General features: G+C 52.2%; 1 protein-coding gene across 6 annotated transcripts in view; it reads right to left on the bottom strand.

Annotated features, from left to right (window-relative positions):
• Positions 1–22,679, bottom strand: part of CAMK2A (calcium/calmodulin dependent protein kinase II alpha) — a 70,445-nt gene extending 47,766 nt beyond the window's left edge. Inside the window, exons 1-2 of one of the 6 annotated variants that reach the window (XM_016954038.4) lie at positions 22,404–22,679; positions 5,875–5,969 (exon numbers count right to left, since the gene is read on the bottom strand). In XM_016954038.4, the coding sequence (XP_016809527.1) occupies positions 5,875–5,969; positions 22,404–22,465 (157 nt within the window). In that variant the 5' untranslated portion in view covers positions 22,466–22,679. The remainder of the gene's footprint in view (positions 1–5,874; positions 5,970–22,403) is intronic. The other 5 variants (XM_016954039.4, XM_016954035.4, XM_016954036.4 and 2 more) reach the window with 5 other exon arrangements.
• Positions 22,680–22,943: the final 264 nt, after the last annotated feature.

Below are 22,943 nucleotides of genomic sequence, written 5' to 3' on the forward strand. Positions count from 1 at the left end.
AGAGCTGACCAGGCAGGGCCCTCCCCCTGCTCCACGTCCCATGCCCTACCCCACGTCCCATGCCCTACCCCTCATCCCACCTCCAGCAGAACCAGAACTCAGGCAGGTCAAGGTCAGGCCTGTCAGACCTTGGGAAGGAGGCTTCTGGCTTAGGCTATACATTCAGGAAGCGGAAGCCCCAAATCCAGAATGTTGCTGTTTTCTCCCTGTGAGGTTACCCAGGAGCAGAGAATATTGACAGGATTGAAAGAAGAAAACGCTGGCCATGCAACTGTAAACTTGTATCTGGTTACCAGACCTTATTGCTGGAAATGCTAGGAACTAATTGTATAAATCTTATCATCATCTTATGCATGGTACAATTAACCTGCATTGTCACTGTTGAAAGCATTCATCCTACTGAGTGTAAACATATACATTACACAATATTTCTGGTAACTCTGTTTGCAGTGTTTTCATTTTCCAATATACAGAGAACCTTAAGACATGTAGGCACCATGTTTCTTTTGACCTCCGAGGCCGTGTTCTGTTATATAGATGGAGAAACTGAGGCCTGTTGACAAAGGAAGAGTCCCTTTATCAAAATCACTCACCAAAATCACTCTGAAAACTCAGAGCTCTGAGGCCTCTACCCCTGCATCTTCCCCCAACTCCTCCCCACAGCCAAGGAGCTTTTTTTTTTTGAGACAGAGTCTCGCTGTGTCGGCCAGACTGGAGTGCAGTGACTCGATCTTGGCTCACTGCAACCTCTGCCTGCCAGGTTCAAGCAATTCTCCTGCCTCAGCCTCCCGAGTAGCTGGGACTACAGGCACATGCCACCATGCCAGGCTAATATTTTGTATCTTTAGTAGAGACGGGGTTTTACCCTGCTGGCCTGGTCAGGCTGGTCTCGAACTCCTGACCTTGTGATCCGCCTGCCTTGCCCTCCCAAAGTGCTGGGATTACCGCGCCCGGACCCGCCAAGGAGCTCTTTTTAAAACATCAATTAAACCCTGTCCCTCCTTGGCTTCCAACTCTCCAACAGCTTCCCAATATACTTAGAGCACAATCCAAACTCCTCACTGGGTCCGGCCTCACCTTCCAGCCAGGAAGCTCCAGCCACACTGGCCTCCTCTCTGCCCTGACACACCAAGCTCCTTCCCACCTCAGGGCCTCTGTACCTGCTGTGCCTTCTGCCTGGAAAGCTCTTCCCTGGGTCTTCTCCTCAGGCAGGCCCCGGCACAATGTCACCTCCTTACCTCCTTAGAGAGATTCCCTGGCTGCCTTTTCTAAGCATGTCCCTCCTGCCACATCACGTCCCCATACCCTGTCTTATTTTCTTGGTTAACACTTGTCACTACCTGAAGCTACCCAGCTGACATATGTGTTTAATGTTCTTTTCAGTCTCACTCCCCCAGAAAACAGGCACAATGAGAGTAAGACCTTTTCTGTTGGTCACTGCCACGTTCCCAGGGCGTGGCATAGAGCTGCTAGGCAGCTTGTCCAAGATCCCATAGCAAACAAGTGGCAGGGCTGAGATTTCAATCCATGTACATAGCTACTATACTATATTGCTTCCCATTCTAATAATTTTTTTTGAGACAGGGTCTCACTCTCATTGTCCAGGTTGGAGCACAGTGGCAGGATCACGGCTCACTGCAGCCTCTACTTCCTGGGCTCAGGTGATTCTCCCTTCTCTGCCTCCCTCTTGAGTAGCTGGGACTACAGGCACCCGCCACCATGCCCGGCTAATTTTTTATATTTTTAATAGAGATGGGGGTCTCACCATGTTGCTCAGGCTGGTCTTGAACTCCTGGCCTCAAGTGATCCTCCCACCTCCGCCTCCCAAAGTGCTGGGATTAAAGACATGAGCCACCAAACCCAGCCCCATTCTAATAATTAATTAACTGATGAATAGATCCATTGGCTCAGCAGAGTCCCGTGATGGTGAGAGATCTGAGGGAACCTAGAAGTCTTCAGCCTCCTGCCTGGGGACCTGGGGGAGCTTTCCCCAATGCCCATGATGATATCTTGGGAACCTTTTTGCTTCCTCCCCAGATGGTTGGGTCACCTCCAGGGTGTGGGGGCTAAGAGCATGGCAAGGCTCAGCAGAGCTCAGCAGGCAGAGGTGGATGGACATTCTGGGGTGAGGTCCCTGGGGCCAGACAGTCCCAGCAGGGTGGGACAGGACAGGGCAGGCCTGGAAGACCTTCAATCACACAAATGGGCAGGACTCTACCTCCAGAAGGGAGTGGACTCCCCTGGGCTCGGTGATTCTCCCTCCTCAGTCTCCCTCTTGAGTAGCTGGGACTACAGGCACCCGCCACTACGCCCGGCTAATTTTTTATATTTTTAATAGGGACGGGGGTCTCACCATGTTGCCCAGGCTAGTCTTGAACTCCTGGCCTCAAGTGATCCTCCCAACTTGGCCTCCCAAAGTGCTGGGATTAAAGACGTGAGCCACCAAATCCAGCCCCATTCTAATAATTAGTGGACTCCAGCAGGCAGGCGGCCCGAGATTCCAGCAGGAGACACACAAGCCAGGAGGGAAAAGAGACCTGAAGTCTGGGAACAGGAAGTACCTGCTCCCTGCATAGGACAGCCTGATCCTGGGAGCAAGAGTGCCAGGCAAGGGGTGGGGAGGAGAACAGGAGAGATGGGAAGCACATGTCTTGCCGTCCCCTCAGAGGCTTCCTTGCAGGGAACTGAATGACACTCTAGTGCAGGCTGGATGAACTCGTCATGCTCCCCACCTGGTGCCCCGAGACTTGTCACTGGGGAGCCGAGGAAGTGACCCCCTCATGCTCGAGCTGGAGAGTGGGGCCTGTGGAGGTCACAGTGCCCAGGCCAGTCACCTCTGGCTGCACCAGCCTCATGCATGTGCCCAACGCGCCCTTAGAATTCTACCTCTGTGTGTGCTGTGGGGAGGACGAGCTAGGAGGCTATACAGCACCTGATGGGGGTTAGCACTGAGCCTGTATTATTGTATTAGGTTGGTGTTAATAGCTACTGTTACTGATGATAGGATTTTTTTAATGCAGGGGCTTGGGCCCCACCTACTGAATCCAACCCTCATGGGTGGAACTCAGGCAGCTGCCTTTTTTAAAAAGCTCCCAAAGGTATTCGGCAGGGATTAGAACAGGCAAAATTTTCACTTTTCACTTCATTTCTTCATGGTTTCTTTGAATTGTTTATACTATGAACATTTTTTAAAAGACTAGATTAAAAATACATACACAAATATATCGTGGGTTTGGGAATCGCTTGCTAGAAGAGGCTGGGCAGGGTGGGCAAAAGAAAGCCACAGCTCCCGGGAGGGTGGGCACAGCCCCTGCCGGGTGCTGCCAGAAGTCACCCAGGAGCACCAGCAGGAGATGCTTAGAGTGTGTTGCCAAATATTCAGCATTAACCCCCCCTCCCCGCCCCCGAGGCACCATGAGCGGCAAACAAAGAATCCTGCTAAAAGAAGCTTTTGCTCCTCCTCTCCCGCTGGGAAGAAAAGCGGCTGGCGGTTGGCAGACTTTTCCAGAAGGTTCCCTGATAACCTCCCCACCCCCGCCCTCAACACTCACCTAGGCCGGGCCACCTTCCTTCCAAGAGGTCAAGGACTCAACAAGTTGCCAAAGAGAGGCGGTTTGGACAGTGACTGTCTGGCATAGCCCAGGGTCTGCACTGTCCCAGGAGTGCTTAGTCACCTTCCAAAACAGGAGCCATGGCCCTTCCACCCTCCCATACACATCTGTCTCTTTTAGTCAACGTGCAAGTGTGTGTGTGGATGTGCCTCGAGAGTGTGGTGAACTAACCCGAGATCCCCAGCATCCAGGGACCACCTTGGTGCCTGACCCTCTCTCCCACTGGGGCAACCTTAACCCGTCACCCCCTGTCCCTGTTGTATCTCAGGGATTGGGACATCTCCCTTGGTTACTCAACACCCAATGCACAGAGAGGACACCAGACTGCTGCTAGTCACACAGCAATGGCAAGGCCAATCCAGGCATCTGGCCATGAGGCAACACCTCTGCTGGCATTCCTGCCCACCCTGTCTCTAGTTCCCAGCCTTCCACAAGCTTGGACTTTTCATACTGACTGTATACCACGTGGGGCTCCTGGTCCTTCAGAGACCCTCACCCTAACCCCAGCCACCCCCTCTGCTGATCCTCTTTGACCTGCAAGACATTGTGGGGAGGTCGGTAACTGGAAGAAAGTGCTGAGCTCCCAGCAACACTGAGCCAGAGAAGAAAGGCAGCAACACACAGTCCAACATGAGGCCTGCTGGGAGGCCTGCGGGGAGCAGCATGAGCCTCCTGTACCAGCCACTGTGAGGACCGCCACGAACCTGCACCTGCTGGGCCCTGGCCCCACACAGCTGCGCCTGTCAAACACCTGGACACTCTGCCAGCCCCTCACACAACATCTCCCGCACTGCACAAACCATGGATTGTACAGCCCATACCTGCACCCACCTCACCCAACAGAATTCCCTCCACCACCAGGCGGTCCCAAGGAAAGCTTATACACCATTTCATTCAGGGTGGGGACTGGCCTCTCTGAAGATAACCCTTTCCAACACACTGACCATGGTTACCACCATCACTGTCTCAAACACAGAGTAATGGCAAGAAGCGCATCTCCTGGGCAGGCTTCCCAAATTTTAACGTCCACGATCACCCCGGTGTCTTGTTAAAATGCAGATTCAGATTCTCCAAGTCTGGAGTGGGGCTCTAGGCTTTGCCTTTCTAACAAGCTGCTAGGGATGCTGATGTCGCTGGCCCAGGACCACTTCTAAGGTCTTAAGGCAGTGGTTCTCAAACTCATCTGCAAATTAGAGTTATCTGGGCATCTTTTCCAAAACCCAGATCACACCCCAGACCAACTCTCTGGAGGACCCGAGAGTGGCGTGGCTGAAGCCAAGCACACTTGGAGTTCACTGGCCCCTCTCTGAGTGCCAGGTGCTGTCCTAGGTGCTGGGTGCAGAGTAGCCCATACTCTTGAAGTTTACAGCCCAGAAAGGGAGGTGGGTATTAAACAAGGGGCCTAATCAGTAAACAGGATGAGTCTAGGTCAGGGAAAGCCATAAAGGAAATGAATAGTAATAAGAGAGAGAAAATAGGTTGGGCGTGATGGCTCACACGTGTAATCCCAGCACTTTGGGAGGCCGAGGCAGACAGATCATCTGAGGTCAAGAGTTCGAGACCAGCCTGGCCAACATGGTGAAACCCCATCGCTACTAAAAATACAAAGAGAAAAAATTAGCCGGGCATGGTGGTGGATGCTTGTAATCCCAGCTACTCGGGAGGCTGAGGCAGGAGAATCACTTGAACCCGGGAGGCAGAGGTTGCAGTGAGCCAATATCGCACCATTGCACTCCAGCCTGGGCGACAAGAGTGAAACTCCATCTCAAAAAAAAAAAAAAAAAAAGAGAGAGAGAGAGACAGAAAATGGAGGAGGCCTCATCAGATTGAGGGGTCAGGAAAACCTCTCAAAGGATGTGACCTTCAGCTGAGACCTGAAGGCTGAGAAACAGCCATTCATGAAAGGAGCCAGGAGATGGCGTTCAGGCAGAGGGAATGGCAAGGGTAGAGGTCTGGAGGGGAGAAGTGATGGCAAGTGGCAAGAGAGTAGGGAAAGGAGGGCCCATCTGGTGTCTCAGCCCTCACCCGTGAGGCACAGAGCTTGGCCTGTCTGGGTGAGTCTGTGCTCTCCAGCCTTGAAAAAAAGGAAAAGAAGGAAAAAGGGAAGGTCTATTCTCATGACACCCCAGGAAGAGCAGCCCCCACCCCTGCCATAAGTATCACCCAGGGGCTCAGCCCTGGGTCCTGGTCTAAACCAAGCAGTACAGGTAAGGGGAGAGAGGAGAGCCCTGGAGGGTGGGCAGGGTAGAGATCAGGCACCTACCTCTGGCTGACAGCTTCTTTGTGTTGATGATCTTGGCAGCATACTCCTGGCCGGCCAGCACCTTCACACACCTTCGCACCACCGAGAAGGCTCCCCTAGGAGGACAGAGAAAGTGGAGAGGGTGAGGGAATGCCTGAGGGCTGTGTCCCTAGGAGATGTTGGAGTTCACATCACTGCCCCACGCTAGACGGAAACCCTTCATCAGAGCTGCTCAAGCTCACAGGGGCTTCTGACCAAACTCAGGGACAGAGCGAGGCCAGAGAGACCCAGAAGATGGATCCAGAAGCAGAAGATTAGAAGCTTGGCCTCAAGTGAGAGGAGCCTGCCAACGTCATCAAAGTCGGGCTCATCATGCTGTAAAACATTAGAATCATGTAGTGTTAGAACCGTGGAATCCAGGTCTCTGAAAGTTTTTAGTTTTTTATTCTTTGAGTAGGTAAACGTGGACATGGTTCAAAGTTCAAAAGATATAAGGGTATAGGTAGTAAAATGACCCCCTCCCGCCCCTGTACTGCAGCCTCTGAGGTCCCCTTCCCAGAGATTACCACTGTTACCATGTCCTTGAGTCTCTTTCCACAGATGGTGTCCCACACACTAATGGACTGGACTTTGTATAGAGTTCTCCACCTTCCTTTTTTCAGTGAATAATATATTTTTAGAGATCATCCTTCCATATCATAACATAAGAGTTCCTTGTTACTTAGTATGTAATTGTATGGCTGTCCGATCCTTTATTCAGCCAGTCCCCTACTGATGGGCACTCAGATTAGTTTCAATCTATAGCCATTACAAACAATGCTACAATGACTAGCCGTGTATGTGTGCATTAGAATTATATCTCCTATGTATGCATGTGTCTGTGTGGGATACATTTCCAGAACTTATGTTATCTGGTCAAGGGGTAGGTGTTGTTTGTTGATTTCAATGGATAATGAGAGATTGTCCATATTAAAGATTGTACCAACTCACTTTCCCACTAGAATGCAATGGTGCCTGTTTCCTTTGCCCTTGTCAACACAGTGTATTATCAAACTTTTTTATATCTGCTAAAGAGACAGGTGGAAAATGGCGATTTGCTGTAATTTAATTTGTAATTGTCACATTAAGAGTGAAGCTGAGCATCTTTTCATGTGTTAAGAGGCTCTTGGGATTTTATCCTCAAACTATTAGTAATTATAAGAGAACTTGGGGCAAGGTCTGTGAGCTTTCCAGCTCACAGGGGAAAAACATTGTCACCATGTAGAATGTGGCCCATTTCCTACCTCATTTGATTTTTCAGGAAAAGCTACAAGTCTGGATATTGATGAGAAGTTTCCCAATTTTTAAATATTGGCACCTATTCCAAAAGAACTTGAGGATGGTATTCGGCCAAACAAAAGTTGTCTAAGGGCTAGATCTGGAGTCTAGATGCCATTTTGCACTCTTTGCCACAAAGGCCATGTGCTCCAACCCCTTCATCTACAGAGGAGACTCCTAAAGGGCCCGATACTGACCATGGTCACCACTATGGCACCCTAACCCCATGCTAATGGCAAGAAGAGAGTCTCCTGGGCAGGCTTCCCAAATCTAAATGTCCATGGAAATCACCCAGGCACCTTGTTAAAATGCAGGTTATGATTCCTCAAGACTTTGAGCTCCAGTATAGTTCAGTGTAGATTGCCCAAGGTCACATGGTTCATAACAGGCAGAGCTGTGTCTAGAACTCAGATGTTAGCATTCTTGGGTATGTGACTTCCACACCAAGTAAGCCTTCCACTTCCTGGCATGCTGGGCCATTCCCAGGTTTTTGACATGGCTGCACCCATCACATCCTTCAAACTTGGATGCCCCATCCCAAGCTTATGGGCAGCTCCGAGCCCACAAAAAGATGAGGCTGACAAGGCAGAGGAGGATGCTGGCAGGCACCGAAGAAGCCTGCAGGCTAGCACAGATGCCTGCTCTGCACACAGCCCTGAACATGGTATCACTGGCTTCATGTCTGGGCAGCAGGAAATGAGCGGCTGGGAAACTGTGCAGAAGGATGAGGAGGAAGGAGCCAGGATACGGACTAGAGACCAAGAAATATAACCTTGTAGGAAAGCTAGAGAGGGCCAGAATTCATGGGCACACAGAGGGCCTCACACAGCTGTGGCTCCTCCTTGGGGCGTGCAGCCTGTCCATATGCTACCAGGAAGAAAGCAGCAAGACCCCAGTCCCCTCCCTGAGACTCTCCCCTGCTATGCAGCCCCTCTTCCGTGCTTCCAGAGCACCCCTGCTTAGAAAAAATTCACTTTTCTTCCATCATTCCCACGCTTCTGGCCACCAGCTATGAAGGGGTTTTTTTTCACACCAACTGATGCTTTGGACACCAGTTGGGTATCCTATAATTCAGTTATGAAACTAACTACCTAGAGTTAGTGCAGACCCCACAGGTTAAGGGCTAAGTCCTACAAGACTTCCCCCTTGCTTCAGATACCAATCACAAATAGTGGGTCCTCAGGTTACCCACAATTCTGTCCACCCAGCTAGTGACTGGGGGATCCCACAACCCCCTCCTTTTATCATTTTCTATGATGGCTCACAAAACTAGGAAAACGCTTACTTACATTTACCAGTTGTGCGTGTGTGTGTGTTTACATTAAAGGTTATGATAAAGGGTACAGATGAACAGCTAGATGAGGAGGGGCACAGAGCAAGGTCTGGAAGGATCTTGAACACAGGAACTTTAGTCCCCATGTAGTTGGGGTGTGTCACCTTCGGGGTATGTGGATGTGTTCACCAAACCAGAAGGTCTCCCAGCTCCAAACTTAAGAGACCTTTATGGAGGCCTCATCACTAGGCATGATTGATTATTAACTCAATCCCCAGCCCCCCTCCCCTCCCTGAGAATGGGGAGAGGGGCTGAAAGTTCCAAGCTTCTGGCCACGGTTTGGTCTTTCTGTGACCAGCTCCCATACAGGCACCCACCCAAAGCTGCCTCATTAGAACAAAAGATGTTCTCATCACCCAGGAAATTCCAAGGCAGTTGGGAGCTTTCAGTCAGGAACTGGGCTCTAAGACCAAATATTAGAACAAAAGATGCTGTTAGTACCCCCATCACTTAGAAAATTACGAGGGTTTGGGGAGCTCTGTGCCAAGAACCAGGGACAATGACCAACTATTTATTTCTAGATTTCTTATTACATCATATCACAACCCTACATCCCCATCTAACTTAGATTGGTGGTGGCTCCTCCACCTGCTTATTTCTCCCACCCTGACAGTGAGTTCCTGAGGGCCAGGACTTTCACTTTCTTCTCTCTGCCCCCAGTGCTTGAATACCCAGCGTCTAGTGCCAATAGAGCCTCCATGAGTGTTACTTGCAGGAGAAGGAGGTGGATTTCAGCAAGAGTGAGAGAAACTGAAGTGAGACAGGAGAAGACATTTTCAGATGGGGTGTTAGGAATAGGAACAGTCATCTAAGGAAGGTGGGGGACAACTGGTCTCTCAAAGGTGCCCACCCTACCCAGGCATGGGGATGGACCCCAAAGACCTTTAAGTCCCCCTCTAGCTGGGGGCCATGATTCTCAAAAGCCCTATGAGAAAGAAGCTTAAAGTGGCCACATCTGGGCAAGGTTCTGAGAACTCCAGGAAGAGAAGGGCAGGAAGCAGGGAAGGTTGTGAACTCCAGGGTGCAGGAGCTGGGTCTCGTCCTGCTCACCAGCACCTGACAAAGCTTGGTCCAGAGCTACAGCTCAATTAATATATGTGGGTGGATGGAGGGATAGAGGAAGGGATGGTTGGACGGGGGAGGGAGGGATGAGTATAATTTCTCCATTAGAGAGGCAAAACTCCATTCTAGGTAAAGACCTTAGATCAGTGATTATCAAATTGGCTGCCTCAGAATCCCCTGGAGGATCTTTAAAAAAAAGATTCTGGCCGGGCGTGATGGCTCACGCCCGCAATCTCAGCACTTTGGGAGGCCAAGGTGGGAGAATCTCTTGAGCCCAGGAGTTTGAGACCAGCCTGGGCAACATGGCGAAACCCCATCTCTACTGCTGAGCATGGTGGTACACGTCTGTGGTCCCAGCTACTCAGAAGGCTGACGTATGAGGATCACTTAAGTGCCAGAGTGGGAGGTTGCAGTGAGCTGAGATAGCATCACTGCACTCCAGCCTGGGTGACAGAGCAAGACTCTGTCTCAAAAGAAAAAATAAGCAGATTCCAAGGTCCCACCCAGACCTCCTAAATCAGCACCTCTGGGTGTAGGCCCAGGGAATTTGTAATTTCATTTTAACTCTGTCTGTGGGTGATTCTTTCCCAGGCAGCCCAGCACTGCCCAACGCCTTCCGGGGAAGTCCTGCTGTGTATCCTGTCTCCCTTGGAAATCAGCACTGATGGGGGCCAGCGAGGGGGGTTCTGCACAGGGAGGCCTGACAGGCCCCATGAGCCTGGGCTCTGGCTCAGTGAGCCAAGGCCGTAAGAGCTACGTCTATAAAACAAGAGAAGCCATACTTGCTGAAGTTCCTCTTCAGAACAGCACCAAGCTTTTGTGTAAATTAGAGGCTCCTCACTGAAGGTCCATGCCGTAGGTGGGGTAGTGTGGGGACCCTGAACCCCTTGAAGGATATCCTGTACATCCCAATGTAAGCAATTGCATTTTTTGGAGGCAGGTAAGGGTGCATGGCTTTTATCAGATGCTCAGAGAGAGGAGTTTCTCAAAACAAGTTTAGAGCTGCTGATCCAGAGGGTACCAGCCCCTCACAAGCACAGAAGTCTTCTTCCCTTCAAATGTACATTCACCACTAAGCACCCTTTTGATCCTCACAGCAATCCTGTGAAGTTGGAATTCTGGTCTCCCATTTAATAGATCAGGAAACTGAGGCCTCAAGTGAGCAGACATATTCTTAATTGAGGCTGTGAAGAGAATCCAGGTCACTTGCACTTTTTCTTCTGACTCAACCAACAACAGAAGAATGTGGTCCTCAAAAGCAGAGGCTCTGGGGTCACAAAGACCTGTAGTCCAATCCTAGCTCACCCCCAACTGTGTGACGCTGAACTTGACACATCACCTTTCTGCGTCTTCCTGTTAGAGGGCAATAATAGCCTCTACCTCCTGGGTTTGTTGGGGAGATTAAGTGAGGTAACTAGTGCAAAACACTTGGCACAGTACCAAGCACATGAGACATAGTTGGGAAAGAAGGGGGTCCGAATGAGGTGAGGAAAGGGGCTGGGCTGCTACCTAGGCAGCCCCAGGCTCCATCCCTGCCTGCCATGGCAGTGGGGATCAGAGGAAAGTCATAGCCAAAATGAGAGTGAAGGCAGTGAGTCGGCAGCCCTAACCTCCTCCCTTTTTTATCTTCTGTTTAAAAAAAAAAAAAAAAAAAAAAAAAAAAGCATGTTTCTGTATTCTTGTCCTGCATGAACAAGTGGCCATAGCCCAGAAACCTTGGCAAACAGAAGAGCCAGCCCACTCCTCTTGTGGCCCTGAGCTGAGCAGGCAGCCAGCAGATGGGTGGGTGGGCCAGCGCTTGGGAACAGGACAGGGCAGGAGAGGCAACGAGGCCAAGTTGGGGAGGGCAAGGGTGGGAAGCGATGGCCAAGAGTCCCAAGAGGAAGGGATAAGGCCTGGGTGTGAGGGCTGTGGCGGATGGCCATGGGCAGTCCTGGAAGTGCCTGTGAAAGTGTTTCTGAATTCCTCGAGGGGTGTAGGGGAATGCCCCTGGGTGCAAAGGAGGAGGGGTGGGGGAAGTGTTCCTGGGTGCAAGGGGCGGGTGTCTGGCCATAGGCGTGTATTGGCAACCTGGTCTAGCCCCTAAGAGTGTGATGCTGTGAGGCTGTAGGTGTGACAAAGCACACGTATATCACCCTAGGTATGAGGCGTGCATCCATGTGAGCCAGAGGGTCACAGAATGTAGGCAGGGAGGGGTGTGTGGGGGGAGAGACAGACAGGCAGACACCGGAGGAACCAAGTCTCAGCCCTCAGCCCTGCTGGGAGGACTTGGGCAAGAACCAGCCCCAGTGAGGGCCGCAGTCTCTTCATCTACAATGTGGAGGCTGGGGTAAGGATGAGGCTCAGGAACGCAGTGGCTTTTCAGCTCTCGTGTTTCATACCAGTGCCATTCAACAGAACTTCCTGTGATGATGCACACACCCTGAGCTGTCCACTGCGGCAGCCACTAGCCACAGATGCTACAGAGCACTTGAAATGGGATCAGTGGAACTGAGCACCAAATTTCTTATTTTATTTAATCTAAATAACTATATGTGGCTAATGACTGCCACATTGGAGAGCGCGGTTCAACATAGGGAAGAGCAGGCACTCCTGAATCAGACCAAGCAGAGTTCACATTGTGGGTCAGCTACTTCCTAGCAAGCTACTTCACCTCAGTAAGCCTGTTTCCTCCCCACTGCAAAATACGGATAATAATAGTACCAACCCTATGCAGTTGTTTCAAGGATTCAATGAGATAATAAGGTAGGCAATGAGTTTGGCAGAGTCCCTGGGGTATAGTAAATGCTCAAGGAACAATGCCTTGTGTAGGCATCATTATCCGTGAAGAGAGGAGGACAGCTGGCATCATCAGAAACAAAATGGACATTGTTTGCCAAGCTCGGGGAAGAAGCAAGCCAAGGTGGAGGTGTGTGGGAGCCACAGCGAGGTAAAGAAGGGGCTGCTCACCAGGGTTGAGTAGCCTGCCCCTGAGGGTGGACGAGCAGGAGTGTGGGCAGGCAGGGAGGCCCCCCTCCGGCACTCCGGCAGGCAGACGGAGAGGGCACAGTGACAGTGGGTCCGGCGCATGGCTGAGAATGTGGGAACGTGCTAATGGGCTGTGAAAAGCAAGATTCACGCTGGGAAATTGCTTTCTAGCTGCCTGGCAGACAAGGTGGCCTGGGTGTAGCTGGCTGCCAGCCCAAAGGGGCCCACTGCCCTCTCTGGCCTGAAACAGCAGGAAGAGTTGACATGGCAGCCAAGTGCAGCTCCAGCAGCACTAGATGGGGAGTCAGAAGTCCTGAGCCCTCACTCAGCTTGGCTACCAGCTTGCTTACTCTTCTGGGCCTCAGTTTCCTCATTTGAAAGATGCGACCAGCCCTGCTCCCTTCTGGGGCTATTTGTGAGGGGTCTCTGCTACTCAAGACTGGTTGCTGCCACTTTCTCTAAAGGAAGCCTCTTCACCTTCACCCCAAGCCACTCAGAGCCACGTTACATCTGTGAGTCTCAGCAAACAGGAACACTTTTTATCTATCGCGGCCTTCTGGGGACAGCAATCACCCAACACTTCCCTCCACTCTGTTCTCCGTGGGAGTCTGATTGTCTGGGCCCCTTACGGTAGTCTTTAGTGTCTGCTCTTCATTGACTGTTTCCTCAAACACGCTCAGGTCTCCTTCCTTCCAGAAAAATAAAACTCTCTCCTCAAATAAAACAAAACAACCGAGAACCTTTCTCTCGACCCAGCAGCCTGGGCTGTTTCCTTCCTCCCTTCTTCTTTGCTGCCAAACTTCCAGAACAAATGTCCGACATCCGCCGCCTCCTCTTCCCACCTCCCACACTCCATGAACCCACCACAATCTGGCTGCCGCCCCCAGGGCTCCATGGAAGAAATGCCTGCGCCAGGTTCGCCCACCCATGCCTCCTCCCACCCTCACCACTACCCCTTGCAGTCCCCGCTGGAGCCTAATGCACCTTGCCTGCCCCACCCCAGGTAGCATTTGGCCCCACTGAACACAGCTTTGAGCTCGCCCTTCCTTTTGTTTCTGGGTCGCCGTGCTCTCCCGGCCTTCTCCATCACTGACAGTGCCTTCGCTGCCCCACCTTCCCTCAGTATTGCTGCTCCCGGCCTCTTTCTACCCACCCTCTTACCACTCCCGCCCATCCCCTCTACCAGGGGCCATTAGCTGTGATCTCTGGGGAGGCTCTGGGCATTTGTGAACCCACTTAAAACTGTATTAAAATGATTCTGTGTCTGTGCATTGTTCTGGGCAAAGGATGCGTAGTCATCAGCTCTGCAAAGCAGTCCATGACTCCGCAAATAGTTAAAGCCATTGACCATCACCCAAAACTGAAATCCACATCCAGAGCCCCCTCCTGTCTTAGGAACTCTAGCCCCGTATTTTTAGCTACTCATTATCTTGCCTAGATGCTACATGGCAGTTACCTCATAATCAAAGCCCAGTCTCTTCCCCAAAATTTCCCCACTCTTGGTTAAGATACTTAAGCATTTCACTTCTCTGAGATGAGCTGGGGGTATTTCAGAAAGTTCCTGGTCAAATGCAGATAGATCTGTTACCTGTAAGACAATCTGCATCCAAAACCCCTTGGTGGTCAGTAACACATAGCCCAAGCTGGCTGATTTGATCACCCAGGACGTGGAACCCAGAATAGACAGGTTAGAATGCCTGGGGGAAGAGAAAGAGCTGGGGTTGGCCACGGAGGCAGCACCACACACTGGGCTAGAGTTCGGGCCACATGTGGCTGCATCAGAACCTTGTATAGCCCATAATGTCTTACTTTTGAAGTCCACCCCCTCCTATTCCACAGCTGAAGAAACTGGGGCCAAGACTTTGAACCCAGGACTGCTGATTCATAGTCATTGCTTTTTCCAATACCCAGTACTCTCAGGTTAGAGGGGGTCCGACCTTGAGGTCCACAGTTGGGCTTGGAGTAGGAGGACCTGTGGAAAATAACAGCATTCTGCATGTTGCAGTGAGTGTGCATTTTGGAAGGGGGAGAGTACCCACAGCTTACTTGAGATTCTCTGAGGGCTCCTAATTCCCAAAACAGTTAAAAAGCTGGGGTCAGTTTCATTCAGAAACAATGAGAAGCTTTTAGGCCTCAGCTTACCCATCTGTGAAATCAACTGTTGATAAGTAATTTTTAAGCCTTCTCTTTCTTTCTTTCCCATTTAGGCATTAGTACCTTTTGTTAATAATAAACAAACAAAACACAGCTATGCAGCTTCTCAAATGGCAAATAGATCAGAGGAGATGGGGCTGGATGCTCACTATCCCCTTTGCTTGACTCTCCCCACTTCTTCCCAGCTCTGTAAGCAGAACTCCACAGAACAAAGCATTATACAGCTAGAAAATCCTAGGACCTGTTACTGAAACCACACCTCTCCAGTCCTCTCGACCGCCTGAGGCTGCAGCCACCCACTCCCAGACTCTAAAAGATGCTGCAGGGACGCAGTGTGCTCGAGCTGTCCCACACTGCCCCCCGCCCCCAAACACCAATCCAGCAGAAGTCTCGTGGGGGACACAGAAGGGCTGGGAACCGGAAGAATCTGTTTGCTGCAGGGAACATTGAACCAACAGAAGTTCCAACATATTCCTTGTTTTGGCTGTGCAAGGGTTTTTTTGTATGGGTCACAAAAAGAAAAACAGAAAAATATTCTATTTTCTCTTTACAGTGCTTAAAGGCAGGGCCAGAGCCCAGCAAGGCAAGGGACATGCCAAGGGGTGACTTACTCCTCAGTCTTCGATGGCCTGTCCCTGTCCAGAGTATACACCACAAAGGCTTTCAGAGGTCCAAGCGTCAGAGAGAGAGAGGCCTCCAGGGGTAGGACAGCCAAGCACTGGAGTGGACAGACACTGGAGTGTCCAGTTCTCATGTGTCACTGGCTTGTGTGACCATGGGCAACGCCCTCACCCTCTCTGGGCCTTAGCTCACCATCTGTAAGACAATGGAGCCCTCTTCCCTCCAATATACTGAATCGAACTGAGGGTACCATGGCTCTAAACCATCTCCCATATCATTCTTTCAGCAAAGCATCTCCCCAGATGAGGGTAGGGACCTAGGGCAGGAGGCCTGCAAGGAAGGTAAGGCCATGGATGAGAGTGGGAATTTGCACATCTCTGCTGCCAGAGCACTAGCTCCTGAGGCCACAGCCAGCTGTGGGATGCAGGAGCAGTTCTGACCATTGGAATGTCTTCCTTCTGTGGAGCTGAAAGCTACCTCCCTTACTCTACAGAGTCGGCAGCTCTGCCTCTAGGGCCCCTCAGGCCCCAGGACATCTCTGCAGACATGAGATGTTGGGGAAGGGGGAGACATAGTCCCCAAGGGATCTCTTCTGTCTGCTAAAGCCCCCCAATTCCTTGGTGTTCTCTCACTTGATTCAGCTTCCAGATCTTCACCACCCTGCCTGGCCCCCTCTTCCAGACAATCTACAGGTTTTTAATAGTCCTGCTAGGACCCAGCATCTGGAAATTGGGGTCAGGCTGAACAGGCCAGAGAAGAGTGGGACCCCAGATCCCCCAGGGCTGACATGCTCCACTGAAATACATACCTCAGAGCTTTTGTCTGGGTTGTTCCCACTCTCAGGAACACTCTTCCACCCTCTTCCCTCTGGTTAACTCTTCCTCCTCTCTCTTACTTTCTCTCTTTTTTTAAGATAGAGACAAGGTCTTGCTCTGTCACCCAGGCTGGAGTGCAGTGGCATGATCATAGCTCATTGCATCCTCAGACTCCGGGGCTCAAGCAATCCTCCCACCTCAGCCTCCTGAGTAGCTGGAACTACAGGCGTGCACCACTGTGCCCAGCTAACCTCTGGGTAACTCTTATTCAGCCTCCAGCTCCCTAATGTCACCGCCTCAGGGAACTTTCCCTGATACCTCCCTCACCCCAACTAATCGAGGTCTCTTTGCAGCTCACAATTCCATGTGTGTGGCCAAAGCCCTTATCCAGTTGCGTGTAAATAATGATTTCTGAAGTGATTTAATTAATGTTGGCTTTGCACTGGATTGTGAGCCCCGTGAGGCAGAGACTACTTAAGTCTTGCATGTGGTGCATGCTGGGCTCAACCTAGGCCTGGGAACAGAGTACCTGCCCAGGAAATACCTGTTGAAAGGATGCAAGGATTCCAGATGTGTTCCTCTTCTTATATGACCCTAAGACACCAAGGCCCTCAACCTTCTCCAGCACAGAAAGTCTCACTGGCCTTAGAATCCCACCTGACACCGTGGTAGACAGCCATGCCACACGAGGACCTAGAGGACCTGGGCTGGGTCTCAGCAGGTTGGGCTGCACCTGCACTCAGCAGGTTGCCTGGGGTAGGAGGCTTCCTACAGTGCCACAGAGAAGCTCCAAGAGAATGCCACAGGTGGTTCACATGCAGAAGGGGACTGCAGCAAAGAGGGACAGAGACAGAGGCAGAGTGAGACCAGAGAGACAGAGACAGAATGAGACCAGAGAGATGGAGAGAAGAACACAGAGAAAGACAAGCCCTGCTAGCACCATCTTGCTATCCCTGCACTGGGAGATGGACTCGTGCTCTATGCCCTGTCACAGCCAGTGTGTGTGTGTGTGTCCATGTGCATGTGTGTGCTCCCGTGAGCTGTGTGAAGACGCATGTGTGTGTGTGAGCACGCATGCATCAGCAACAGGATGCGAGTGTTGCACTCCAAGGCTCTGCCCTCACCCCACAGAGAGGGCCATGGCCCAGACTGCAGGGCATGCTGGCAGCAGTGTCACTGTGTGCTTGTGGAGGGAGGTGGGGAGGAAGGGAGGGAGGGAGGGAGGGAGGGAGGCTCAGCAGAGTGTCAGTGTGTCTCAGCCTGTGTGGGGGCGGCTGCGCGGGGGCGGAGGGCTGCAGCGTGCACCAGAACATGTGCGTGCCTGCCGCTCTGATGGCTTGGAGGAGAGGGAGGAAAGCTCGTCCCTTCCCTGTTCCTGCCACCCTTTCCTTGAGGTCTTGCCCCTCAATTTCCTGTCCTTTGGCCTCTGGTCCCTGCACGTCATCTAGTCCCCTAGCCTGGGCCCTCTCTCTCCTGTGGCCTTGGACAAACCACTTCTCTCTGAGTGTTGGCTCCCAGAGACCAAGGCAAGGACCATCTATGCAATGAGCAGAGCATCTCCATGGTCCTTACAATTCTGATGTTCTGGAGGTCTGCAATTTCCCATATGTGCCCTCCACAGAGGGAGGCTACAGAGGGTGGCATCTCTAATGGGGCATTGCAGGCATCTCCAGAGGTATTATGATCCCCATTTTACAGATGGTAAAGCCGAGGCACACAAACAGCAAGTGATTCACCCAGGGTGGCCCAGTAAATTAGAGGCAGAATCATGATTGGAAAATCAGCAACATCAGAGTTTCCCTGCCCACATGGCCACTGCTCCTCTTCCCCTGTTAGTGGGTAAGAGGGAGGATGTTCCCCAGATACGGCACCAGTCATGATCCCTCTCAGCAGTCTTCCCCCCATATGCTGGGTGCTGGAGACCTGGACATAATCCCCTGAGCCAGTCTCTCCACCTCCTCAAGCTGCGGTCTCCTCATCTGTAAGATGGATGAGTAAGCCCTGCCCACCTCCTTCAGAGATGAGCTCATGGATGAAAAGCCTTGCCGGCCCCAAAGTGCTGTGGATAGGAGAGGGTATAAGAGGTGGAAGAAAAGCACGGCCCCCAGTCTTTGGGTACATGGATGCCCAGTGTCCTCTCTCCAACGTGACATTGTCCACCCAACAGCTCTGCCTGGGAAAGGCAGGATTGCTAAGCACATTCTACAGATGTTAGAGTTTGGGTCCCATGAGAGGACTTGAGCACCCAGGCCCCAGGACCTCAGTACAGGGAGTTGCCCCTGGGCCACACTGCCACCTGTGGATCAACCCAGGTGAGAAGGAGCTTAGGTCGAGGAAGCTGCCCTCTCCTCCCTGTCAACCATGCTGGCCAACTGCAGCCTTGGCAACCCCTTCTCCAACCCCAACTCTGCCTTGAGTCAATTTCAGATCTCTGTTTCTAGAGAGAAAAGAGTGGGCTGAGCTCTCTCTCTAGTCTCTCTTCCTCCCTCTCTCTCCCTCTCTCAAGTAAAATCTCCTTCAGAGACTCTTCCTATACAGCCCAGTGATGACACAGGCTGCAGGGCAACTTTCTACCTTTCTAACCTCTCCTGGGGGTAGGATCAGAAGCCCGGAGAATGCCAATGGCTGGAAAAGGCTCGTTTTCCACTTCCTTGAACGTGACCCCTTCCCTGGGCCCTCTGCTGCATCCGTGGCAACCCCTTTGCCCAATAACCAGCATTCTTCCCTTTCTCAGAGAGGTCTTTGGAGAAGGCTGGGTATGCTGGGAGCTCTGGCCTGACCACTTCAGTCCACACTGAACCCTGGAGCTGGTGCAGCATGCCTCCTGCAAGCTTCGGTGCCGCTAGGATCTGGGCTTTTATTTCTCTCATCCTCAGGAGAGAAGAGGATTGGGTCAAACGAAGAGGGATGAGCTCATCTCTGGATCCCAAGAGACAGCCCCACCCCAACCTTCTAGGAGACCGGAATCAAGTTCTTGACTCATCTGAATTCATATGCTTCAGTGGAACCTGCAGTCGAGTAGCATCAAGAGGCTCCAGTAGCCCTGCCTGGGGCCCTGGCCCCAGTCACAGGTTCCCAGAGGGCTGCCCACCAGGGCTGGAGAAGAGCAGCTACTCTCACATCCATAGACAGCCCTATCCGGGGCTCCTCAAAGGCCTGCAGTCCTGAGCCAGACCTCACTGGGCAGGATGCCAGAAGCCCTCCAGAGGGATTTGCCCTCCTCTCCTGCTGGGCAGCCCAACGCCTTGAAGCAGACCCAAAGGCTCCCATGTGCCCTTTTAGGGCCAACCTGGCTGCCTTTTCCAGTCACCCTGCTAGTGATCTGAAGTGGGTTCTGGAACGGGGGCTTAGCTTTTGGGTGGTGACTGCAGTGTCCCAGCTGGCAGGGACGGTGGATCATCAATTGAAGGATGGGCCCTGCAGGTACCCTCATAGCTTCCTCCCACAGAAGAGGCCAGCCAGGGGGGAAGCACGGTTTGGTCAACCTCCTCCCAGCCCCGGATGGGCCAACTCCAGACAAAAGGTACAAGCAGATCCCATTCCTCACTTTCAGCCTTGCCCAGCCTTTGAGAACAACAACAGTCACCCCAGTAGCAATCGGCCCTGGGGGCCTGTCATGTGCCAGGCTCGAGGCTGCATCTCTACATGCACCATCTCATTGAATGCTCACAGCCCTTTTTATCTCCAGACTACAGGTGGGGGTAAAGAGGCAGCATAGCCTGCCTGGTGTCACAGAGCTATGGGTGATGAGGGACAGCGCCTGTGTCCCTAATGGCTACGCAGGGCACTGCCCCTCCCTGCACCACTGGATGCTCAGACTGAAGCTGCTGTGGAGAGCAGGAGCCCCAGGCTCCTCAATGATGTGGTCTGGACTTTTTAACACAGACATCAGGGGTGCGGAATCAGTCCACTTTATCCCCTTGTCTCTAACACAAGCTTCTGCAAACTTAGGCTCATACACAGTCTTCCCGATGTCCCTGCAAGCTCCTGACATTGCATGCAACATTTCGTAGGTTTGTGCGTTTTTCTGGGGAACGTAGATTTAGACTTTCATCAGATTCCTGAAGGAATATGTGACCTAAAAAAGGTTAAGAGCAGTCTGATGGTTCTGGAAGGAAGAAGTCTGAAATTGATTAAACAAGGCCTAGCTATGCCTGCTACCCTCGGTTTTCCTGCCATGGCCACAACAGGGCTCCCTTGCCCCTGAAATTCTCTGTGAAGGCTCACGAAGGGTCTCTCTACCAAGTTGCCCCCACAAAACCCAGTCTTAATGATATCCATCTCCTCTTGGGGCAAAACATCACTTTTATTTTCACTTTGAGCACTTGAGTCACATCTCAACTCCATCTCACTGTACTCATGACGCAGTCCTGCCAGGACCCAGTCTTGGTCACTCCCTGAAAGGCAGCTTCGTGGCTAATCAGGGAATTCTTGGGTTCTAGGCGAGCACTGGAAAACACCTGGAGAGGGGTCCCTGCACAAGTTTGTAGACAGCCTCAGTCCTCCAGAGCAGCCCCAAACATTTTGTTCCTGCCCCTACCCGCAAAAAAAGCACATTCAGAAAAGCTGAAAGTCTGCAGATAAGAGTGAACGCACATACACATGGGGGTATATGTGCTCAAGGGAGGTGGTGCATGCCTGTAGGATAGCCTGTGTGTGTGTGTGTGTGTGTGTGTGTGTGTGTGTGTGTGTGTGCAAGCAGCCTTCCTGTATACAGTCACAGGGCCACCTCCCACACATATGCAGACACCAGCATGAGCTCACACATGCCTATAACACCCATACTCCCACATAACCCTGTGAGCCCAGGCCTCACACATGCACACACATGCGTGTGCACACACACGTACATCATCCTGTGTGCATGACCCCAGTCTTCACGTAGATGTGCATATCAAGACCTCACAGGAACACCATTGTGTCCGCATCTCATATGAGCATCCTCACACACCCCTAGACCTCACACACATGTGCCTTCCTATGTGCACACAGCTCTAACCTGCCATACATGTGCACATTTAATGAGTCATGTTTACACCCTTGTTCTCATTCAACCCAGCCAATAGCACTCTTGTAATACTCACACACATGCACCCTTGCAAGGCACACTTGCGTTTTCAGGCATTACACACGAAGCACCTCTTCCTGGTGCACATGCATGAATGCTTGCACACCCTGGCAGGGCACACCAGCGTACCCCAGTGTCACAAGCAATTTCCCTCAAAAGCCCTTTTACAGCCACACACATCACTCCTCAAAATGCACACTAGTACACACACATTCAGAACTCACACCAATACACACCTGCCTCCAGGGCCCCTCCCCCCGTGCTCCTGCTGCCACAGCAGAAACCAACCAGGGCATCGGTGCTCCTTTGCCCACAAGGCAAACTCTGCCTCCAAAATGCACCCAACCCTTGACCCATCCCAGGATCCTCCAGAAACCCAGCTGGGGACATCCAGGAATCCCTCCCTGACACTCCACACCCTACTGGGCCACCCACAAGGGCCTCCCCTCCTTCCTCATCCTCCCATCCTTCTCTACACAGCAGTCATCAGGGCAGAAAATGAGCTCTGGGCTGGGCAACTTTGCTTGTCCAGAGCCACTGCACCCTTCATACCCTAGCCCCTGAAACAGCGGTGCTCCCCGCTACAGCTTGCCTGATTTCCCCTCCCCACCTCCCAACACCCGGGAAGCCTGTCATGCTCAGATATTAACCCCTACTGTACTGATGCCCTCACTCCTGGCAGGAGCTGAGAAAGGGGAGGTAGGGAGGGAGAAGTTGGCCACTCTGTACAGTCACTGTGGGTGTCTAAAGTAAGGAAGAACTACCGGGAGCTGGTGAATTCTCTGTCACTGGAGGTATCTAAGTGGAGGGCGGATGGCCACCTCAAGCAAAACTAGAGAAGGAATTCCAGCTTTGGACCCAGCCGACTAGGAAAATCCCTTTTTAACCCTAAGTCTCTAAGAATCTGTGTGTATCCAGGTTGTGTGTACTTGTGTGCATTTTGTGTGTATGTGTGTGCACTGGCATACACTGTCAACCCTTCATCCCTACATACACACTGGCCTGGCTAGCTTGGCACATCTGTGCACCCACAAACATGCCCACGCCCGACTCTGGACGCTCTGTACACAGGCAGGTGCCCCCAAACCCATGCAGCCTGCCTTCATCTGTGTACAAGGAATGCTCCCCAAGCACTGCAGGCACACACACCCCACTAGAGACCCTGACCTCCCCGCCCCCCATGCCTTCCAGGACTTCCTGAGGCACAACTCACTTGCCCAATTCCTCGAAGAGCTGGTACTCTTCCGTGAAGCGGGTGCAGGTGATGGTGGCCATCCTGGCGCTGGGCAGGCAGGTGAGGCTTGGGACTGGGGGACCAGGACTGAGGCGCTGCTGCTCTGCTCCCGAACCTAGGGACCACTTGCCTGCCCGTGCTGCTGAGTGCAAACAGAGAACCGGTTTGACTGACGAGCCCGGGGCTTCTGAGCAGGGCACTGTGGCTGCTCACAGCCTCGCGAGCCTTCGTCAGCATCTAGGTCCCCATGGCAACCACCTCCGAAACGCCCTGTTCCCGTTGCCCCGGTAACTGCCTCCCCAACACCTGCCTGCCTTCCACTGCGAAACCTGCTCTCGGACGCCCTGACCATACCGCACACAATACTGCAAGCCTGTGTGGGCCTGGGGGTGGGATGGACCCAGCACCCCTGGGGTGATGGACCCAAGGAGGGCCTGGAGGAGGTGGAATAGAGCAAACTTTGTCCACAAGTGATCTTTTCTCTTCCCACCTCCCCCACCTCCAACTGTGGGGCCCTTG

This window comes from Pan troglodytes, chromosome 4, assembly GCF_028858775.2.
Source record: "Pan troglodytes isolate AG18354 chromosome 4, NHGRI_mPanTro3-v2.0_pri, whole genome shotgun sequence".
NCBI lineage: Eukaryota > Metazoa > Chordata > Mammalia > Primates > Hominidae > Pan > Pan troglodytes.